This window comes from Anolis carolinensis, chromosome 2 (genome assembly GCF_035594765.1).
Source record: "Anolis carolinensis isolate JA03-04 chromosome 2, rAnoCar3.1.pri, whole genome shotgun sequence".
NCBI classification, from domain to species: domain Eukaryota; kingdom Metazoa; phylum Chordata; class Lepidosauria; order Squamata; family Dactyloidae; genus Anolis; species Anolis carolinensis.
The window spans coordinates 164559553-164580314 of NC_085842.1; the positions used below are offsets into that span (position 1 = coordinate 164559553).

The following is a 20762-nucleotide window of genomic DNA, read 5'->3' on the forward strand; positions in this document are numbered from 1 at the left end:
ACACATTCGTCTGTCTCCTCCAGCAGGCGTTGTCAGCTCATTGCGATGGTGGACGAAGAGGCGAAATCTTATGGCTGGCCTACCCTTCCACCCGTCAGAGCCTACCCACGAGCTCATGACAGATGCGTCCCAGTATGGCTGGGGGGCGCACCTCGAGGGTCTTACTGTCAATGGGAAGTGGTCCAGCCGTCATCGTCCCCTCCATATCAATGTGTTAGAACTACTAGCCGTAGAAAAGGCTCTCCACGCCTTCGCAAAGATCCCCAAAGGGAAGACACTGAGGATAGTAACAGACAACACCACAGTCAAGTACTACCTAAACAAACAAGGCGGGACGCACTCGAAGGCCATTTTGGACCTCTCCATGAGGATCTGGGACTGGTGCGTGCGCAGACGGATAAGAATCCAGGCTATCCATCTCCCAGGAAAGGACAATGTTCTAGCAGACGCATTGAGCAGGGCGCCATCAACCAGCCACGAATGGCAATTGAACCACAGAGAGTTTCGAGTGTTGGCTCGCCGCTGGGGCTGGCCAGCGATAGACCTCTTTGCGTCACCTCAGAACAGCCACTGCCCCTCCTTCTGTGCTCGCCTACGCCCCCATGCCAGTCCGGGGTGTCTGGGAGACGCGTTCCGCTTCACATGGTCGGGGGACCTGCTCTACGCGTTCCCACCCCTCTCGTTGGTCGGCAAGGTGGTCACAAAACTAATCCGGGACAACTCGGATTGCATTCTTGTAACCCCTTGGTGGCCCCGTCAAGCGTGGTTCGCGCCACTCTGGCGGGCAGCCAAGGGCAATTACCTCCGACTCAAACCCTCGCCGGATCTTCTGACACTCCACGACGGCAAGGTCAATCACCCAGACATAGTAACACTACGCCTCACAGGGTGGAGGATCAGGCCCCACAAGTTCTCTCCTCCCCTGTGAGGGCAATTCTCCAGGCGGCTCAAAAGTCCTCAACAAAGAAGGCCTATCAGTATAAGTGGGATAGATTTAAGAAGTTTGTTGAACCCCAGGGTCTGGACCCCGTTTCTGCTCCTACACCGGTGATCCTGGACTTCCTGGTGCACCTCTCGAGGGAAGGCCTCTCGCTGACTTCCTTAAAATGCTACGTAGCCGCCTTGTCATGGTTTAGGAAGGGACCCTCGGGTCAGTCCTGCTTCCAGGACCCCCTAATAAAACTTTTCCTGAAAGGGTTCCAGAACTTGCACCCTCCAGCTTCACCACCACCACCCGCCTGGAGCCTGGAGCTGGTGCTCTCTCAACTTTCAAAGTCTCCCTTTGAACCAATGGCCTCCTGTGACATCTGTTATCTCTCTTGGAAGGTAGCCTTCCTTGTAGCCATCACATCCGCGAGACGGGCCAGTGAACTCTGCGCCCTCAGGGCTGACCCGCCATACCTACGGTTCCACGCCGACAAGGTAGTTTTGAGAACAGACGTCACCTTTTTGCCCAAAGTTGTCTCAAGATTCCACATGTGCCAGGACATCTCATTGCCGGCCTTTTTTCAAAACCCCTCCTCAGCACTGGAGGTAGCGCTGCACTCCTTGGATGTCAGAAGGGCCCTGGCGTTTTATACCCAAAGGACATCGGAGTTTAGGAAGTCGCCTCGTCTCTTCCTTAAGTACAGGCCAGATGCGCTGGGCACTCCTGTCTCCTCTCAGCGTTTAGCCGCCTGGATAGTCTCGACGATTCGTCTGGCATACAAGCTTGCAGGCCATGTCAAGGACAGAACGCCACAAGGTTCAAAATAACAGAGTTTATTTAATTACAGAACTCAAAAATGCCCGTAAAAACACAAGGGCCAGGCAATTTTAGCCTTTAGGAGCAAAAAAGGGACAAGGGAAAAACGTACAAAAGATAAACCGGATTAAACCGAAGTTTAATCCGGGTAAAAACAAACTGCTTGCTTCAGCCTGAGGGTAAACAAAACAAAAGCCAAGGAACAAAAGAATGCAACTAATTGGCAGCAGATTCCTCTCTGCTGCCAACACGGTGCTTAGAGGAACTTGCGTCGCTCCCACACACACAGCAGACAGGATTTCCAACACGAACAGATCAGCCAAGGATTGTAGCAGAAGAGTAGACCCAGTTCCTTTCCGTGGTTCAAAGCCAGAAGTAGACGTTTGTAGTTTCCAAGTCCAGAAGGGGGAAGGCAAGCCGTGGTCAGTTCAATCCGAGTTTTCAAAGCAGGAGATGGCGTCCGTCAAGAAGACGACGGAAGGTCAAGGTCTCAGCACAGGAAAACACACCAGTCTTCAGGAAAGCGTCCCACACAGATCCCAAGCGTTTGTCCAGATTACCTTGCCCAACGCAATTTGCAATTGCTCCCAAGCCCCATTTTATGCCAGTTACAAATCCTCATCACTGTCAGCTGTCCTCCTTAACCCGGGCGTTTCCTCATCACTTTCCTCATCAGAGCTGGAACACCTCTGACTACGCCCCACAGCATCTCCAGCTGTGGATCCCGTCCCATCCCTCCAGCTAAGCCATGGGTCTAATCCTGAAAGTCCCCATTCATCTTCTATCCTATCATGACCAGTGGCACCCAATTCCTCCCTTACCCGAGTCCAATCCATCTCATCCTCCTCCGAGCTAACCAGCCCCTCCTCCATTCTCTCCGTAAACCCCTCAAAAGACTCTTCGTCAGATGGTGCTGCAAAAATGTCTCGCAGTCTTTTTCTTTCTCGCTCCTCGAGAGTATCTGACTCTCGAGGAGTCTTACGCCCACGTCTGTCAGTAACAGAGCCATGAGGCTCAATCATAACACTATCCCCTCTCACAAAGGCCTCCTCCCCCGATGGCGGAGAAGTGGCAGTAATACCCTCCGCTATAGCACCACGACGACTAGAGGTATCTAGTTTCAACAGCGAACGATGGAAGACTGGATGGACCTTTAAACTAGACGGTAAACGCAAACGAAACGCAACGGAAGAAATCTTTTTAACGATAGGAAAGGGACCCAAATACCGAGGCGCAAACTTTCCCCCAGCCTGTTTAATATGTTTGGAAGATAACCACACCAAATCCCCTTCTTCCAACTCCTCCCCTGCCTGCCTGTGGCGGTCAGCCTGAGTCTTTTGCGTTGCCTTAGCTTCCAACAGTAAGCGACGGGCAACATCATGCAATGCAGCCATTTCCGAAGAGCGGTACACAGGGTCCGAAGAGACCACATTGGTCGACGGCGCCACACCTCCCCGTGGGTGAAAACCATAAGTTAGCTCAAATGGCGTATGCTGACTAGACGCGTGCACCGCATTGTTGTAAGCGAACTCAGCCACCGGTAACCACTTCACCCAAGCCGTGGGTTGATCCAAGCAAAAACAACGCAAGTACTGCTCTAAGAGCCCATTAACCCGTTCAGACTGTCCATCCGTTTGTGGATGAAAAGCTGAAGAAACGTTTAACTTAGTCCCTAAGCACTCATGGAAGTGTTTCCAAAAGCATGACACAAATTGCGGAGCCCTATCTGAAATAATCACCTCGGGTGCTCCGTGCAAACGATAGATGTGCTTAGTAAATAGTAAGGCCAACGTAGGGGCCGCCGGAATGGTTGAACAAGGAATAAAATGAGCCAGTTTGCTAAATAAATCCACCACCACCCAAATACAAGTATAACCCCCAGACTTAGGTAAATCCGAAATAAAATCCATGGAAATGATTTGCCATGGCCTCTCTGGAACAGGTAGAGACGACAACAACCCTCTAGGGCGCCCAACAGGCGTCTTACTCTGCTGGCAAACAGCGCAGCTGTCACAAAAGCGCAAAATGTCTTGCCGCATCTTTGGCCACCAGTAGCTCCTGGTGATAAGCTGTACGGTCTTGAACCTGCCAAAGTGCCCAGCCATGGGTTCGTCATGGTGGGCTCTAATCACCTCCAACCTGAGGGCCCCCACTGGTACGTAAACCTGCCCCCTGCGTACCAATACTCCGTCTTGATCCTGTAGATGCGGCAGTATTGTACGGTTACCTGCTGATAGCAACATCAGTTGTTCCTGGGTCCACACATCATCCCTCTGAGCCTCAAGGATCTGGTCATGTAACCCGAGCTCATTGTCTACAACACATAGAGAGGCAGTAGGCAAGATGGTCTGACATACTACCTGCTCATTGGTCTTAAACTCCGGCTTGCGGGATAAAGCATCGGCCCGCAAGTTTGCCTTCCCCTCCACGAACTGCACCTTGAAGTTAAACCTGGAGAAAAACAAAGCCCATCGGATTTGACGCTGGTTTAACTTCTTTGCTGTTTGCAAGTGCTCTAAGTTCTTGTGATCAGATCTGACCACGATCTGGTGCCGTGCCCCTTCAAGCCAGTGCCGCCACACCTCAAACGCCACCTTAATCGCCAACAACTCCTTCTCCCATATGGTATAGTTCTGCTCGAAGGGTGTTAGTTGCCGCGAGTAAAATCCACAGGGACGCAAGGTCCCTGAGGAATCCTTCTGAGACAATACAGCCCCCAACGCGTAGCTAGAAGCGTCCGCTTCTACCACGAACGGTTTGTCAACATCAGGATGTGTTAGTATGTTATCCGATTGAAAACTAGACTTAAGTTGTAGAAACGCATCGTGAGCTTCCCGCCCCCACACAAATGGCTGTTTCTTACGCAGGAGCTGCGTCAAAGGTACCGTGAGCTTTGCAAAGTTCGGAATAAACTCCCGGTAGTAGTTAGCGAAACCTAAGAACCTTTGTACATCCTTCTTAGTCTTAAGCTCCTGCCATGAGTTGACGGCGTCAACCTTATGTGGGTCCATTTTAAGTTCCCTACCTGACACTACATGACCTAGGAACTCCACTTCAGGCACATGAAAGACGCACTTGGAAGCCTTGGCGAAAAGCCCATTAGCCCGCAGACGGTGCAGAACCTGCTTGACATGTTGACGATGTTCTTTCTCGTCCTTAGAAAAAATCAAGATATCATCCAAATAAATCACTAAAAATTGGTCAATTAGGTCCCTGAACACATCGTTCATGAACCTCTGGAAGACCGCGGGAGCGTTGCAAAGTCCGAAAGGCATGACTCGGAACTCGTGGCATCCGAAACACGTGTTAAATGCCGTCTTCCATTCATCCCCTTCCCGTATACGGATTAAGTTATATGCCCCCCGCAGGTCAAGCTTGGTAAAGACCTTAGCCCCTTGCACCCTTGATAATAGTTCCGAGATTAAAGGTAGCGGGTACCTATCCCGAATGGTGTATTTGTTTAGGATCCGATAGTCGCAGACCAGCCTAAGTTCCCCAGTTTTTTTGGCTACAAAAAATACTGGTGCCGCAGTTGGTGAACTAGATGGGCGAATAAACCCCTTGGCTAAATTTTCATCTAGAAACTCCCGCAAAGCTTGCCTTTCCGGTACAGTCAAGGCATACAGCCTTCCTGCTGGCAATTTCGCACCTTCTGCTAACTTGATGGCGCAATCATATGGCCTGTGCGGTGGTAATTTGTCCGCTTCTCTTTTACAAAACACATCAGAGAACTCCCCATACTCAGCAGGCACTCCCTCCATATCAGATTGAGTAACATTCAGAATGCAACCGTCCTGCCTCTTTAAGGTTACTGTACGTGTCGCCCAATCTACTTGTGGATTTACTACAGCTAGCCAATCCATCCCCAGGATCACGTCATATCTAGGCAAGCTCGTAATATCCCACACAAACGTTCCCGTTACTCCCTGCACCTCCCACATTACTGCTGAGGTTTCATGGTTAACCACCCCAGTCTCCAGCAGTCTCCCATCTGCTCCTTCCACCCACACGTCGCATGCTTTGCGCACTCTAGGAATGCCATGCTTCCTAGCAAACTCAATATCTACGTAAGAGACCGTAGCCCCTGAGTCCAGCAGTGCCAAAGTAGAAACAAGTTCCCTTCCCCCAACAGATAATGTAATGGGTATGAAAACATGCTTCCTCCCCTCAGTTGACTGCTTGAGGAGCCCTAGTGCGTTGGACTCACGTCGCACTAGGGCTGGCCTTTTCCCGAAAGCTGGGAAGGTTTCACATTACAGGTTTTGGCAAAATGCCCCGCATTCCCACAGTACAAACACAAACCCAGCTGCCTCCTACGGCTCTTTTCCTCTGTAGACAGCTTTTTAAAGACCCCAAGCTCCATAGGCTCTTCCCCCATCACCACAGGTGCCCTGGTAATATGCATGGGTGGCGCACACATTGCTTTCGAGTGTCTACGAGCCTCGAACCTTGCGTCTAAACGCAGCACCTTAGCTACTAAGGCATCCCAATTTTCAGCCGGCTCCAAGCGTGCTAATTCATCCTGGAGCATATCACTTAACCCGGCAGTAAATAAAAGCATGAATGCATTTTCCCCCCAATCCAGCTGGTGGCGATACAGGTTAAACTTATTTAAGTAATCCAAAACAGTCCCCTTTCCCTGTTTCAACCGATACAGAGCCCACCCAGCATTCTCCGTGCGGAGAGGATCCCCAAAAGTGTCAATTAATAACTTTTTGAAATTATCCAAATTGTCTTTGACTGGGTCATTTCCCAAAATTAAATTAGTGGCCCATTGTCCTGCGGGACCGGTCAACAAACTCAAAATAAATGCCACCTTGCTAGTGTCTGTAGGAAAAGCATGAGCACTGAGCTGGGAAAAATAAAGCTCCACTTGTGCCAAAAAGGTTAGCAACTTGCACCTGGTCCCATCAAAGCGTTCAGGAGTCAAAACATGTCCTTTCACAGCATGAGCAGCTTGGCTAACGGTAAAAGCCGTTTGTAATTGGTCAAATTTGGCTCTTAACTCATCCATCGTCTTCCTGACGGGTTTATTGCTGCAATAAACTTTTTATGGCGTTGGGCAATCTGTCAAGGACAGAACGCCACAAGGTTCAAAATAACAGAGTTTATTTAATTACAGAACTCAAAAATGCCCGTAAAAACACAAGGGCCAGGCAATTTTAGCCTTTAGGAGCAAAAAAGGGACAAGGGAAAAACGTACAAAAGATAAACCGGATTAAACCGAAGTTTAATCCGGGTAAAAACAAACTGCTTGCTTCAGCCTGAGGGTAAACAAAACAAAAGCCAAGGAACAAAAGAATGCAACTAATTGGCAGCAGATTCCTCTCTGCTGCCAACACGGTGCTTAGAGGAACTTGCGTCGCTCCCACACACACAGCAGACAGGATTTCCAACACGAACAGATCAGCCAAGGATTGTAGCAGAAGAGTAGACCCAGTTCCTTTCCGTGGTTCAAAGCCAGAAGTAGACGTTTGTAGTTTCCAAGTCCAGAAGGGGGAAGGCAAGCCGTGGTCAGTTCAATCCGAGTTTTCAAAGCAGGAGATGGCGTCCGTCAAGAAGACGACGGAAGGTCAAGGTCTCAGCACAGGAAAACACACCAGTCTTCAGGAAAGCGTCCCACACAGATCCCAAGCGTTTGTCCAGATTACCTTGCCCAACGCAATTTGCAATTGCTCCCAAGCCCCATTTTATGCCAGTTACAAATCCTCATCACTGTCAGCTGTCCTCCTTAACCCGGGCGTTTCCTCATCACTTTCCTCATCAGAGCTGGAACACCTCTGACTACGCCCCACAGCATCTCCAGCTGTGGATCCCGTCCCATCCCTCCAGCTAAGCCATGGGTCTAATCCTGAAAGTCCCCATTCATCTTCTATCCTATCATGACCAGTGGCACCCAATTCCTCCCTTACCCGAGTCCAATCCATCTCATCCTCCTCCGAGCTAACCAGCCCCTCCTCCATTCTCTCCGTAAACCCCTCAAAAGACTCTTCGTCAGATGGTGCTGCAAAAATGTCTCGCAGTCTTTTTCTTTCTCGCTCCTCGAGAGTATCTGACTCTCGAGGAGTCTTACGCCCACGTCTGTCAGTAACAGAGCCATGAGGCTCAATCATAACAGGCCAACAACCTCCGCAGAGAGTGACAGCGCACTCCACACGGGCCGTGGCTGCGTCCCAAGCCTTCCTCAAGGGGATTCCCCTGGAAGATATTTGCAAGGCTGCAACTTGGTCATCATCTTCCACCTTCGCCTCGCACTACAAACTTGACATCATGGCAAAGAAAGATGCGGCATTTGGGAGAGCGGTCCTTTTTTCGTGCGTGGCATGACCCGCCACCTCTGGCGAGTAGCTTGTTAATCTCCCATATGTGCGATTTCCACAGAAGCACCACGAAGAAGAAAGTGTAGTTGCTTACCTGTAACTGTGTTTCTTCGAGTGGTGTTCTGTGGAATTCGCACAACCCGCCCATCCTCCCCGCTGATTTCATGCCACTGGGCTTCAGCTGCTTCCTGGCGGCGGGGAACTGCCTAGCCCCGCCCACAGGGCCTTATATACTCTACTGGGGAGAGTGGGCGGGGCTTGCGCCAAAAAGTTTCATTAGAGCTTCTAGAAGGTTCCGGAATGCTGCGCAGGCGCAGTAGGAAAACCCATATGTGCGAATTCCACAGAACACCACTCGAAGAAACACAGTTACAGGTAAGCAACTACACTATCTGAAAGCAGTCTGTCCAAGGTCTGATCTTTTGCTACATATTCAAGGGCCAAATAAGGATGGGAGGCAACGGACCTAGACAAAATTTAAGTGAAATTGTGCTTCAAGGACATGTTCCACTCAGGATATTTCGGAAACTACAGTTGAGATCCTGCTCCTTTGTATACTTCTGAATCTGTTGTCTCCTCTATGTTCTTAGCTGTTTCTTTTGCTTTTAGCGGAGTGTGTAATTTAGTTAAACACTTGAGAGTTAGAAATCCTTGCAATTTTGCTGCAGTTTCCTATTTATTCCCCATCCATTCCTGGAAAGTGTGAAAGGAAGTATACTCTCCAATTCCTAACCCTGTAAAACTGAATATGCCAGCAAGAAGGATCCATGCAATGACAGTTTTCTATAAGTTAGGGTGGTGAGTTTCATTCTATACTAGGCCATATTGGGGCATTTTTTTCATGTGCCCTTGCAGCTGTGCAGTACACACTCCCCCTCCATGTTTATTGAGGGTCTCTTAATTTACTAGTGTTTTCTCTTTCTTCAGGAGAGGCAGCGAATGTCAGACCGACTGGAAGACACCAACCTGCGGCTCAGGGATGAAATGGACTTGTACAAAAGAATGATGGACAAACTGAGACAGAACAGGCTGGAATTTAACAAGGAGAGAGAGGCTACTCAGGAGGTGGATGAGTTTGCTTTATTTTTTGTTATAAAATATTATTTATAAAAGTATGGGTTTTTATAGCTCAGATTGAACATTACCATATATTTTCTCATGACACAGACATTTGGCATGATGAGAAAGTGAAATAAAAATTATTTTTAAACATTTAATAGAAATGCATCCTGGTGCTATTTTGAAGCAGGAGTTGTCAGGAAGTGGCAACACTTCTCAAACTAAGCTTATTAAAACTTCTGCAAATTGTGATTAGAGAAATCGTGAAACATTTGTTACATTGTGAAATATTGCTGTTTTAGAGTTGTTCTATTTATTATCATTTCAGATGCCTTTCCATTCTTGTAGATGCTCTCAGTGAGTTGTATTTATTTAGGCAGAGCAGAGGTTTGTTGGCCTGTGAATTGACTTGTAGCTCTATTAATTTCTTTTAATTGGGTGTTGTTTGCTTTTATGAATCAACCTTGCTGTCTTTGTGTTGTTGGTTTTAGCTATTTTAGCATTGTTTGATAGAATGGTAAGACACAAAATTAACAAATAGATGAAATGACAGTCTGTCCTAGAATCACACACATACAAGTTTCCTCTGAAATGCAATGAAGGCAAAACTTGACTTTCTAAAGATAAGTGAATACCTACCCTTCCCTCTCCAGCTCAGTTTGGAATTGACCCAGTTCAGTGTTACATGAACATCAGAACCAGGCCATGAGTCTGCCTTGTCTCTACTGACTAGTCAAATCTTGTTTTAGCTAAGTTATAGGGAGGCAGCCCCTCTCAGGCCTATCTAAAGATGCCATTTGCACGCACAGCATGTACTTTGCTTGTAATTGGGGTTTATTTTGGGCTCCAACCTCAATCAACTTGGCTAAGCTCAGGCCCAAATCCAAATTAAGCCTGGAAGAGCCTATCCTTCACTTTCTTCGCTGGCCAACAGCAATAACTAATGGTTGCCATATCAAGGGGGATGATGATGTTACTCTGCAGTGGGTTTTAGCATGAACTTTAAAGGGCTATCCAAGATGCTGAAACTGCTTAAAAATTCAGCATCTTAGATTAAACTCATAATGAATTCCTTGCCCTCCTGGCATCAAAGCCAGTCTTCTTTATGACTACTTCCCTCTTTTGGCTAACCAGTAGCTCTGGTAGTAGGAAAACCTTCTATTGATAGGGATTCCTGCACATCCACTGACAAATGAGACTAAATTGCTTTCTCTGCGTGCTAATGGGATTCTCCTTAGCCTTTTAGATGAGTTGTGCACTGCCATTCCAACCTGCCACCAGAAAATATTTGGCCAACAATGGAAACCCATGGTGGTATATGTTGACATTATGGTGTGTGGAAAACATGCCCCCCAGAACGCAGTTCTGAATTTATACTTGGAATAAAATAGTTCATTTGAGAGCGATCTAGACTAAGCCAAAATTAACTTGAGACTGACATTTTTTGAAGTAACGTTGGGAGAGTTTAACTAAGACTTCAGGTTTCTTCTTGTTGTAAACCTCTAGGTCTTTTCCAACTTATGGCAACTTTAAGGTGAACCTTTAATTGGTTTTTCTGCGGCTGATAGTTTGTTCCTCACCAGGCGTCACTCAGTGGATTTCAATGGCTGAGTGGCGAATTGAACCCTGGTCTCCAGAATTGTAGTCCTAACACTTGAACCACTACACCATGCTAGCTTTCTATTTTCCTTTAATTCTTGATCACTGACACATTTCAGAGGTTTTCTGTGGCAACCTTTCCCAGCTTGCTGCCTCCCAGGGATTTTGGGGACTACAGCACCTACCATTCATCTGTGGCTAAGAATGATGGAGTTATAGTAGGAGGGCACCAGGTTGGGTGGATAACTGGTCTTAACCATCACATCATTTCTCATGTAGCATTAGTGAAGTTTAAAACGCCTCTTGGTGCCTTGTGTGAACTGAGCATCTTCCTGAACCCTTTGCAACATAACAGATTCCTCAGTCATATGGAGCATCCATGTGGAAATAGTCTTCACTAAATTATTTGAAGTGTGCTGGTTCTATCAGACATGTTGATCTTCCTTAATCTGTCCCATTGGCTTTAAGATCCAGATTTTGAGGTGCCGCTTCAATGACCTTTTGTATCTCCCTTTTTGTACAGCTTATTGAGGATTTGCGAAAGGAGCTGGAACACCTGCAATTGTACAAGCTCGAATGTGAGCGGTCTGGACGTGGGAGAAGTTCTTCCTCCAGCTTGAGCGAATTTAGCGCAAGAGCAAGAGAAGTAGAAATGGAGCATGAAATTAAGCGGCTAAAGCAGGTGAGTTCTTACTGTGTACAGATTAAGTAAGCAGCAGAGGAGCAGGGTATGAGTGACCATTGGCTAAGTCCAGCATACTATTGCTCACCTCAGAAACTGATGTCCTTTTCTTCATGCTTAGAAGCTTTCAAATAGTGTCCGTTTCTTTAAATATTACATACATTCAGAAGAACCTAGATGTTACTTTTGGGGGGATTCTAGAATCGCCTGCTGTCTGTGACAGTCTAAGAATTAGTAAACTAAAAAGTAACGGTCAGTGAGGTGAGGTTTTCTGGGAAGTGGGAGAATGTGCTCCTATGTTATCTGTTAGAAAGGTGTTCTCCCAGTATAGCAATTTATTTTGCAAAAGGCAGTCTGTTGTATGATATTACATATTACCCTATGAGCATCAGACTGGCTCTTCTATACCCTGAAGAGAGGACATAATCATATAGTATTCCAAAATTGAATTCTTCACTATTTAGGCAAATGTGAAATGTGCTTCCTTTCTTATCTCCTTCCTCTCCTTATAGGAGAATCAGAAGCTTCGTGACCAGAATGATGACCTGAATGGACAGATTCTAAGTCTCAGTCTTTATGAAGCAAAGAACCTTTTTGCAACACAGACAAAAGCCCAGTCGTTGGCTGCTGAAATTGATTCTGCCTCCAGAGATGAGGTAAAGTGCTTAACAGCAATCTTTTCCAGCTAATTAAATGAGCATACTGGCAATGCAAGGGGAGAGAGAGAGAGAGAGAGAAATCTCAGTGGCCGGCCTCCAAAAAGTTAAGCAGACATGTAGTTGTAAGCTCTGAACTTTGAAACCCAGTTTTAAGCACTGCTGAGCTTGCTTTGACAGATTTAAGCACTGCTGAACTTGCCTTGACAGCATTGATTTCGTAGTAGCCAACATGTGGAATCGCCCATGCATTAAGAATGGCCAGATTCCTAATACGTTTGCATCTCCTACTGTTCAGTACAGGAAGCTTTCTTGGAGATCTGCAAATTATATTCCTGCCACCTTATTCACTTGCTGAAGGTCAAAGATGTATCTGAGGTTTTTGGTTTGTTTGTTTTTAGTAACCTGGAGTGGTTTGACCACCTTTTAATGTAGGCCTCCTCTTTTCCTTATTCCAGCTCATGGAAGCCCTTAAAGAACAGGAGGAGATCAACTACAGACTCCGCCAGTACATGGACAAGATCATCCTAGCCATTCTTGACCACAACCCATCCATCCTGGAGATCAAAAACTGAAGATCTAGAGTCAGAAAGGGAAACCAGCAGAGATTTGCATACCTGATGAGATGCCATGGGACCCAAATATCACTCTGCTACTGTAAATGAACCTATAAATATATATATATTATATATAGAAAAAAGAAAACCTTGTGTGGACGCACAGGGCATGTTTATATGATGTTTGTCACATTTTGTCTGTTAATCATATTTTGGCTAGGTCAAGTTTCATGCACTTTCACCACTTGGAGGTGTTGTGATGGGGTAGGGAAAGACTGTTACAGGATGTTGATGACATATCTATGTAATTGGATTTGCACTGTTTTAGATACTGGACAAAATATGACACTACCTCTAGAGATGCAAGGATAAAAGACAATGGATACATATTTAGTGCCAATTCTCCTCTTCTCCCCCACAAACCATGCTGAAGTTCATCTCTTTATCAGCAGCGATTCTCATCTTCTCAGATGAGTTGCCACATCCAGGTTCAATCCCTGGTGCTGGGTATGTTGATTTTGGGGTGTTTTTGTTTCTGTTTTCCTGGAATCTGCTGCTGAAGCAGGAAAATCAGTTATACCTGTTTCTTCAGAATGACTATATGTATGACACAGAAGGGGGAAAATACAGATCTGGATAAATTGTTTTGTTTTTTAAAAATGCCTTTGCTTTCTTTCCGTAAAAAGTGTTGTTAAAATATCTAGTATACCAGATTATTATCACACCATGCAGTTGTAGTGCTTTGGTGCCTCCTTAACTGCTATGACAATATCTTAGAGTATTTTAAGAAAGGACCTTTTAGAGTCCTCAACCTGGGAGCTCCTTTGGCATCACTAACCAAACAAAAAACCTCCCAGGATTCCACAGGATGCAGCCACGGCACTTAAGTGGAATCATAGTGCTATAATTGTGTAGTGTGAAAAGAGATTAAGTGGCCACAAAACTTTTACACTGAGTGTAAAGGCACGTTTAATTACCAGTTTGCAAACATTCTACCATACTTGTGAGCTGCACAGCTGTTTGTGACATATCTTTCTAGGCTGTATGTTTTTCAGCTGCCCTGAAAGTGATATGATTAGAACAGCCTTCCCCAGCCTGGTGCCTTCCAGATATGTTGTCCCACTAACTGTTGGAATCCATCAGCTAGAATTCAGGTCGTAGAATGCAAAACCACTGTGGCCAATGGGGACTTGTAGGCTGGATGGTGGATTCTGGATAAGAGAGTTCAGCACATCTGGGAGGCATCAGGATGAGGAAAGACTATGTTGACATAGATTGGGCTTTGAACTGCGCAACGTGTGAAATGCAGTCTGACTTTGACTACGCAGTGCTCACTGTACTGTCACAACCTTGGCAACCATGTAGAACCTTCACAGAGGGCTGCTGGAATGCCCTCTTAAAAGCTGCACACTAGAAGTCCTGTACCTCCTTCTCCACAAGTGGAAATCAACAAGCTGAGGCTTCGGTTTTTGAAAATTTTGCTGACAGGATTGTAGCATTCCATCTCAGTGCTCAGAAGAAGTTCCTCCACTGGTTTGCGACCCGTTTTGCATTTGTTATCAATCCAGTAATTAAGAAAAATAACAATTGTACAGATGTTTGCCTTAATGAGTTTTCCAGGGACCTGGGGCTAAACTCAGTTCTGTGCTTTATTTAAGAGCAACATTTTAAAATTCTTCACTGAAGTTTTGGAAGAAAGGTTTATTTACACTCCACATTATTTATTCAACACAATAGCTCAATTTTTTTTAATGAAAATCACAGCAAGATATGAGAATTGGTTGCAAGTGTAGGCAATCAGTCTGGAAAAATTTGGTGACCCAATAGTAATCTTTAGCAGAGCTTGGAAACACTGCATTTTTGGACTTCAAAAAGAAACCTTCCAAAGCTCTCTCTGTAGTTGCAGAAAAGTAGCTTCCCATCTAAAGTCACAACTACTATCTGAAAGTATTCACCGAGTCACCCTAGCTCCTTCTATGTTTTCTTTTCCACTGTTTTTAAACCACTGCTTTTTAACCTGCTCATATTTGTTTAAGTTGTCAAATATAGCAGGCAAGCTCACTATAGCAAAGAAATCACTAGGCAAGAATGAATCCGCAACCGCTTCTTCAATTAAAAGCTGCTTCACACACACCCGACTTTCTGCGTGGAATTGCTTTCTATGTAGGAAATGGCATTGAAAGTTGCATGTGTATTGTTGCATGTGACAACCGGGCACATATATGTCTGTTTAGTGTGTGTAAGAGAGAAAGACTGGTTATCCCAAACAGGTTTTGTGCCATTCCCTATTTGCGGTTCACATGCAGAAAATGCCATAATGTGTAAAACAGCTATACAGCTTGAAGAATTCCTGTCTCTATGAAAACATGTTGTATTCTCCCCCTATTCCCAAGTGATTGTAAACTTACAGTACTAAGTTAAAACATATCTTGTTTTTAAACAGGCACTAAATTTGATGTGTATAAATTATTCTAAGTCTAGGAACTGTAGCTACAAAAATAAATAAAAATTGACTCAGTATTAATTTTAAGCCCTTAAACAATGTTTTTTTTTAAAAAAAAAAATAGGGATTTGTATAAGGTGATTCTAGATATTCCAGTAAATATCTTGTTATTGACTATAGATTGACAAATATTTTTTTTCTTGGTTATTTACCAACATTGGGGGCGGGGATCCCCTGGGAGAAATGGATCCCCTCTTCTTGAATCCCCTCTTTGTCTAAATCAGTGGTTCTCAACCCATGGGTAACTAGATGTTTTGGCCTTCAGCACCCAGAAAATCTCTAACAGCCGGTAAACTGGCTGGGATTTCTGGGAATTGTAGGCCAAAGCACAGGTAAACAGAAGTAAGAAGTAAATAGAGTTTAGGATAAGCAGGGGTGCTTTTTAGTGTGAATGACTGAATACCATAAGATTGCTAATGTTTTCTAAACTTAGTTTTCTAGCAACTCTATATCTACATTTGCAATTGATGACATTGAATCCATGGTCTCACACTCACTTTTAATCAGAGTCAGGGATGTTCCTTCCCAGCACTTTTCCAAGGATGTTCAGGAGATTCACAGAAATCACTAACATGTACTAGAATTCTTTCTCATCCTACCTTTATCCTTCTCTTGTTATAACAACAAAAACTGTTTAACTGAAATGCCTAGATTCAGTTGTTAGTGCTGAATAGACTCACTGAATCAATGAAAGTTACATCAGTGTAAATTTCCAAGCTCTTATTGATTTAATGGGTGTACGTTATTGGGACTAACAACTGTATTTTAGGCCTAAGTGTTAACTGTTTATGTTGGCTTTTGACCGGTCACCTGTTTGTCTCAGTTAACATTCTGGAGTGCATGAAGTCATGTTTCTGGATTATTTTTGCTTTCCATTCCATGGACAACTTGTTCTAACACTTCATGACTCTCTTTGGGAAAGGTGAATATAGATACTCCCAACTTTTCAAGTGATTTGACTTTAGTTGGTGATTGTATTGACTGAGTTTACAGGGTTGGAGGTAGGATGAATCTCAATGTTTGATTTGATGACAGTTTTAACAATATGAGATGTGTTCTTTATAAGCTGAAAGAACTGGGCATGTTGAAATTTGAAAAGTTCAGAGAAGTTGAAAGTTCAGAGAAGGGAGTGAAGAGGGTAAGCAGGCGACAAGGAATCGGGAGAAACTGAAGGGAGAATGTGTTAAGCACAAGAGTTAACCGGTCTTGGAGGACTGTGGCATGGTTTCTAAGGTAGTGGGGAGAAAGATTTAAAATAGTTTGGGTTAGCAAGTGTTGTGCATAGCCTTAGGTTAGAGCAACTTGCTACTGCTTAGCACTCTTTGAAATGCTCAACTACAACTCCCAACATTCCCCTCTTGTAAGCCCACAGGGGACATGGGAGTAGTAGTCCAAAACATTTGAAGATGACAACATTGGGTTAGAGCTCCTCTGATCACTAGAAAATGCTGGGTGATGAATTCTTTGAGTCCCTCAGACCAAGAACTTTATTTACAGTCATCAATAAATGGGCCTTCATAAGTAATGTGCCAATGCCTTTGGCTTAATTTATAGTTGCTAGAGATGTTGCATACAAAGATGGACAATATGCCTAGTGACCAACTGTCGTCTTTAGATATGTGCCTTAGTCTTGAGGCTGCCATTTTGAAAAAATAGTAGCAATATCTGGTCTAATTTCAGATTTCTGCAAGCTACACCTCCCTTTGCTCCCCCCAAATATAATTTCCAAGTCAAGGACTAGGATCACCAATGGGTGGAAGTCATCAGGTGTATAGTATGTGCCATGCAGTACAGAGATACAATGTTTAGACAAGAACATTATCTGTGTGGAGGAATTTGCTAAGAATATTTTGAAATTTGCTAATATATGTGAACAAAGACCAAATGAAGTCAAGTTCTTAGCTAGAAGAAAAGACTGAGAGGTGATCTATTTAATACCGTGGCTATGGTTCTATATATACTCAACTGAGAGAAATGTGATTCTTTTAAATATACATAGGATTGCTCTGCGAATCAAGTTCATGAAATGTTACTTAGTGTCATAATAGTGAGAAATCCATATCTGTGCCTAGCATGGTCAAGACAAAGGGAAACATCAGTCAAAATGACAGCCAAAATACTGAGGCTTATTTACTTTTCTAGCAGAAAGGGAATTGTAGTCATCTAGGTGCTTTCATAAACTAGCCATTTTTAAAAGCAGTGTAGATAAATTGTTGGATGAGGTGGATTGAAGCAGGAGATGTAATAAGGCTGTCCCAGCCCTTTAGCATGAGGCCAATCTATTGGAGAGTATAGCACATATGTGTGTGTCTTTATTCACAAAGTTGCCTTAGGTAGGATTTTTGCTGTTGGCTGAGTATCCATCAAATACCACCCAACTTGGTTTTTTGGATGGTTCTGTTATCTTGCTTCAGATTGTGTTGAATTGGCAAAATTCTTGAAAATTATTTTTACCACCAGTCTGGTTATATTAACAATGTCATAGTGAAGTAAGGAAATTACATGAGTTTGTAATTCCTCTGTTATTTGAAAATAGCACATCGGAGGATGCTAATTTTTTGTCACATGAGTGTCATCAAATCCTCCTTTCTGATATATCACATGAACCACCTGAAGCAGGATAGTGGCAAAAGGTATTATCAATTCATTTGGATTTGTAAACCAGTCCACAATGACGATCTCAATATAATTCACATATAAACTTCAGCAGGAAATGCAGTATCCTTATTTGGAAATAATATTTTTTTTCTGTTCCTGCTGTTACAAAAATGGAGGGGAAGGACAAGAGGGAGAAAACAAAACCCTGACAGTATATATATATGGGTATATATATTTTCTCAGTATAATTATTTTCCATCACTTTATCAAAGTATTAATGCACTTGCTTGAATGAAAATCATCCAGGGCAACTTCATACTCTTCATTCTTACACATACATGGTGACTTTTTGGTCCAGGTCCACAAATGCATTTATAGGTATCAAGTAGTGAAAAAAAGTGATCAATTAATGATGGACTCAATTAAGTTTTTCATTTTGCAAGATCTGGTGGCTTGCATATTTCAGAGGGGCTGTCCAAGGTCCTGACCTTATTTGGGGAAAGGATTCAGCACCTTGTATGGCTACTTTAAAGCTGTGGTGTCTATTGTCTACCCTTTGCTCCGCCAGGAATTTGAGACTTCAAGTCCCAGAAATCCTGGTCATCTTGTCCAATCCTTGTGAATTCTGGGAGTTGACATCTAAAACACCCGAAGGACCAGTGGCTGGATGCCACTACTATGAAGTTTGAAGTAAAAAGTGGAGCAAATGAAGTTAAAACCATCAGCTGACAGATTCTGGTTTGACATGAATGTTAAGGAGGCAATAGGGTAGTTTAAAAAGGAACACTTTGGATCTATGGTGCCTGAAACAATGAAATATAGGAGTATAGCAGCTATTTCTATATGAATCATGTAAAATGGGAGAGAACCTCAGGGAACAATATTCATCTCAACAGGGAAATAGGCAAAACCAAGTCCATTATGATTTCTCTGTCTACAGTGATGCAGATTTAAATGCATTTCACTAGTATTTAGAAAGTGTATATATATAAAAATGACAAATATAACACAAATGTTAGGTATGAGTGGCTCATTTGGGCAAAATTCAAAATGTGAATTTTAGATTTTAATTACTTGTCGGAAACTGGGCAGCCAAAAGCCAACATTTGTATCAGTTGCAGGACACAGAACAAATGTTTAGAAGGAGTAAAGACCAACAAAGATTTGGTAATAAGCATTTTAAATGTTGACACTGCTGTGAAAGAAGTCATCAATCCAAATGAGCACAAGGTGCCACCTTTTTCACTTGGGTTCTGGCAAAGACATGAACAAGAATTGGGAGAAGAATGATTCAAGCAACCATACATTTAAACCAACACAGCCATAGCAGGGACAATGGGAGAATTTTGCAACCTTTCCCCATCAGAATACTCTGCTTCATCATTGCTCAATCCCACCATGTAAAATTATCACTTTGGTCTTTTGAAGTGAGCAGGAGAGGATAAAATAGCCGCTTCAATCTATGCTACAAGGCAAGGCATACATTGAGCTTCTTGTATATTTCAGTACTGAAATATACTGAGAATTGCTGTAAATGTATAATGTGGGAGCCATTAGTTTTGCTTTTTTGCACCAATTGTACCTATGAGTAAGTGTTGGGTTTTTAAAAAATTGATTTGCATGATTATAGTTTTAGTATTTGTGCCTTCAACTTGACTATGTACAGATTCCATTTTTCCACCTATTTGCCACAAATTTTTATATATTTTGAAGGTCATTTATTTGTTTACTCTTCTTTGTTCTGGCATTGCCTTCCCTCCCCAGCCCCAAAAATATACTGTAAATCTGTATATATAAAACAGAACTGAGTTTGTATTAATGTGCCTCAATAGGATGTAAAAAGAAAAAGAAAAATCTATTCATGTTTGTACAGTACTTTTCTTTCTTGCTTTCTTAGAAGAACTACTTCTTGTCCTGAGTATTTAGCAAGTTTCTGAATAAGTAGTTTATTTGTCTTCTTTCAGAATTGTTGTGTTGAATGGATGGAGTAATTATATCTCTATCTGTATGTCTTTTTGTAAAAGCTGTCTTGTCTGACTTGTCTCTTTCTCTTATACACACACAGACACACACACAGCTGTGATCTTTCCTGGTTTGTTGTTATTTATAATAAGTTGCATCTATTTTGTCCACTTTTAGAATCTGGAACAAATTAAAGTGATGGCTTACCCTAACCAACGTATGCAGTCTGTTCACTTTTATGAGGAAATTAGCTACTTTTTCAGTTCAGGTGAATAGAAGTTGAATTTTTTAACTACATTGTGTGTTTTGAATTGGTTCTCCCATCCACGGTCTGCTGCCCATCCAGCAGTTTGAAGGTAGCCAAGAACTTGGAACTGAATTTGTAAAGTCACTAGTTACTGTTCTTGTTCTGGCATCCTAAGACATAGTTAACTACTATGGGTAGTTACAATTGTAAAAGATTATTTTTTTATTGAAATGCTCACCATACCAGCAAGTGGGAGCAGCCTTTAGTATGATCCGGGAGGCCAAAACTGGCCACTGAACTTGCAGAGATGACCCACCGTGGATCTAATCTCTCAGAGAAATTCCTGTTCGTATTATCACTGCACAGTCAACAATAACAGAACAATGAGTAGCTAAAATGCTATTTATTTGTTTGTTTGTTTATGACATTTCTATCCTGCCTTTCTCAACCCCAAAGGGGACTCAAGGTGGCATTACGCATAGGCAACTATTCGATGTCTTAAAAAACAGTGTACAGTTCAAATAGACATTAAAAGAAGATTGTAAAATACATTAACAACAATAAAAACATTTAAAACAATACATTTCCAATTAATCACGTAATCCAAAAGCATAAACCGGGCCATGGTCACAATGCAATGTTTTCAGTCTCTTACGGAAATGTTAGAGATGCATTTGTGTGTCTGTGTCTATACACAGACATACAGATACATACACAAGCACATGTGCAAAATGTGTGTGTTTGCGAAGCTGTGATGTTACATCAAACACATAGCCATGATATCATGGCTATGACACCTGATCCAGTTCAGTATTTTTGTCTGAAGTGGAAATTC

The 20762-nt window shown here is 43.4% G+C and overlaps 1 protein-coding gene across 4 annotated transcripts in view; it reads left to right on the plus strand.

Annotated features, from left to right (window-relative positions):
* The window catches only part of rab11fip4 (RAB11 family interacting protein 4), a 254293-nt gene extending 234401 nt beyond the window's left edge, over positions 1 to 19892 (plus strand). For all 4 annotated transcript variants that reach the window (XM_062971001.1, XM_008114380.3, XM_062971002.1 and 1 more), the window contains 4 exons: positions 8992 to 9129; positions 11246 to 11404; positions 11917 to 12060; positions 12519 to 19892. In XM_062971001.1, the coding sequence (XP_062827071.1) occupies positions 8992 to 9129; positions 11246 to 11404; positions 11917 to 12060; positions 12519 to 12635 (558 nt within the window). In that variant the 3' untranslated portion in view covers positions 12636 to 19892. The remainder of the gene's footprint in view (positions 1 to 8991; positions 9130 to 11245; positions 11405 to 11916; positions 12061 to 12518) is intronic.
* The last annotated feature ends 870 nt before the right edge of the window (positions 19893 to 20762 follow it).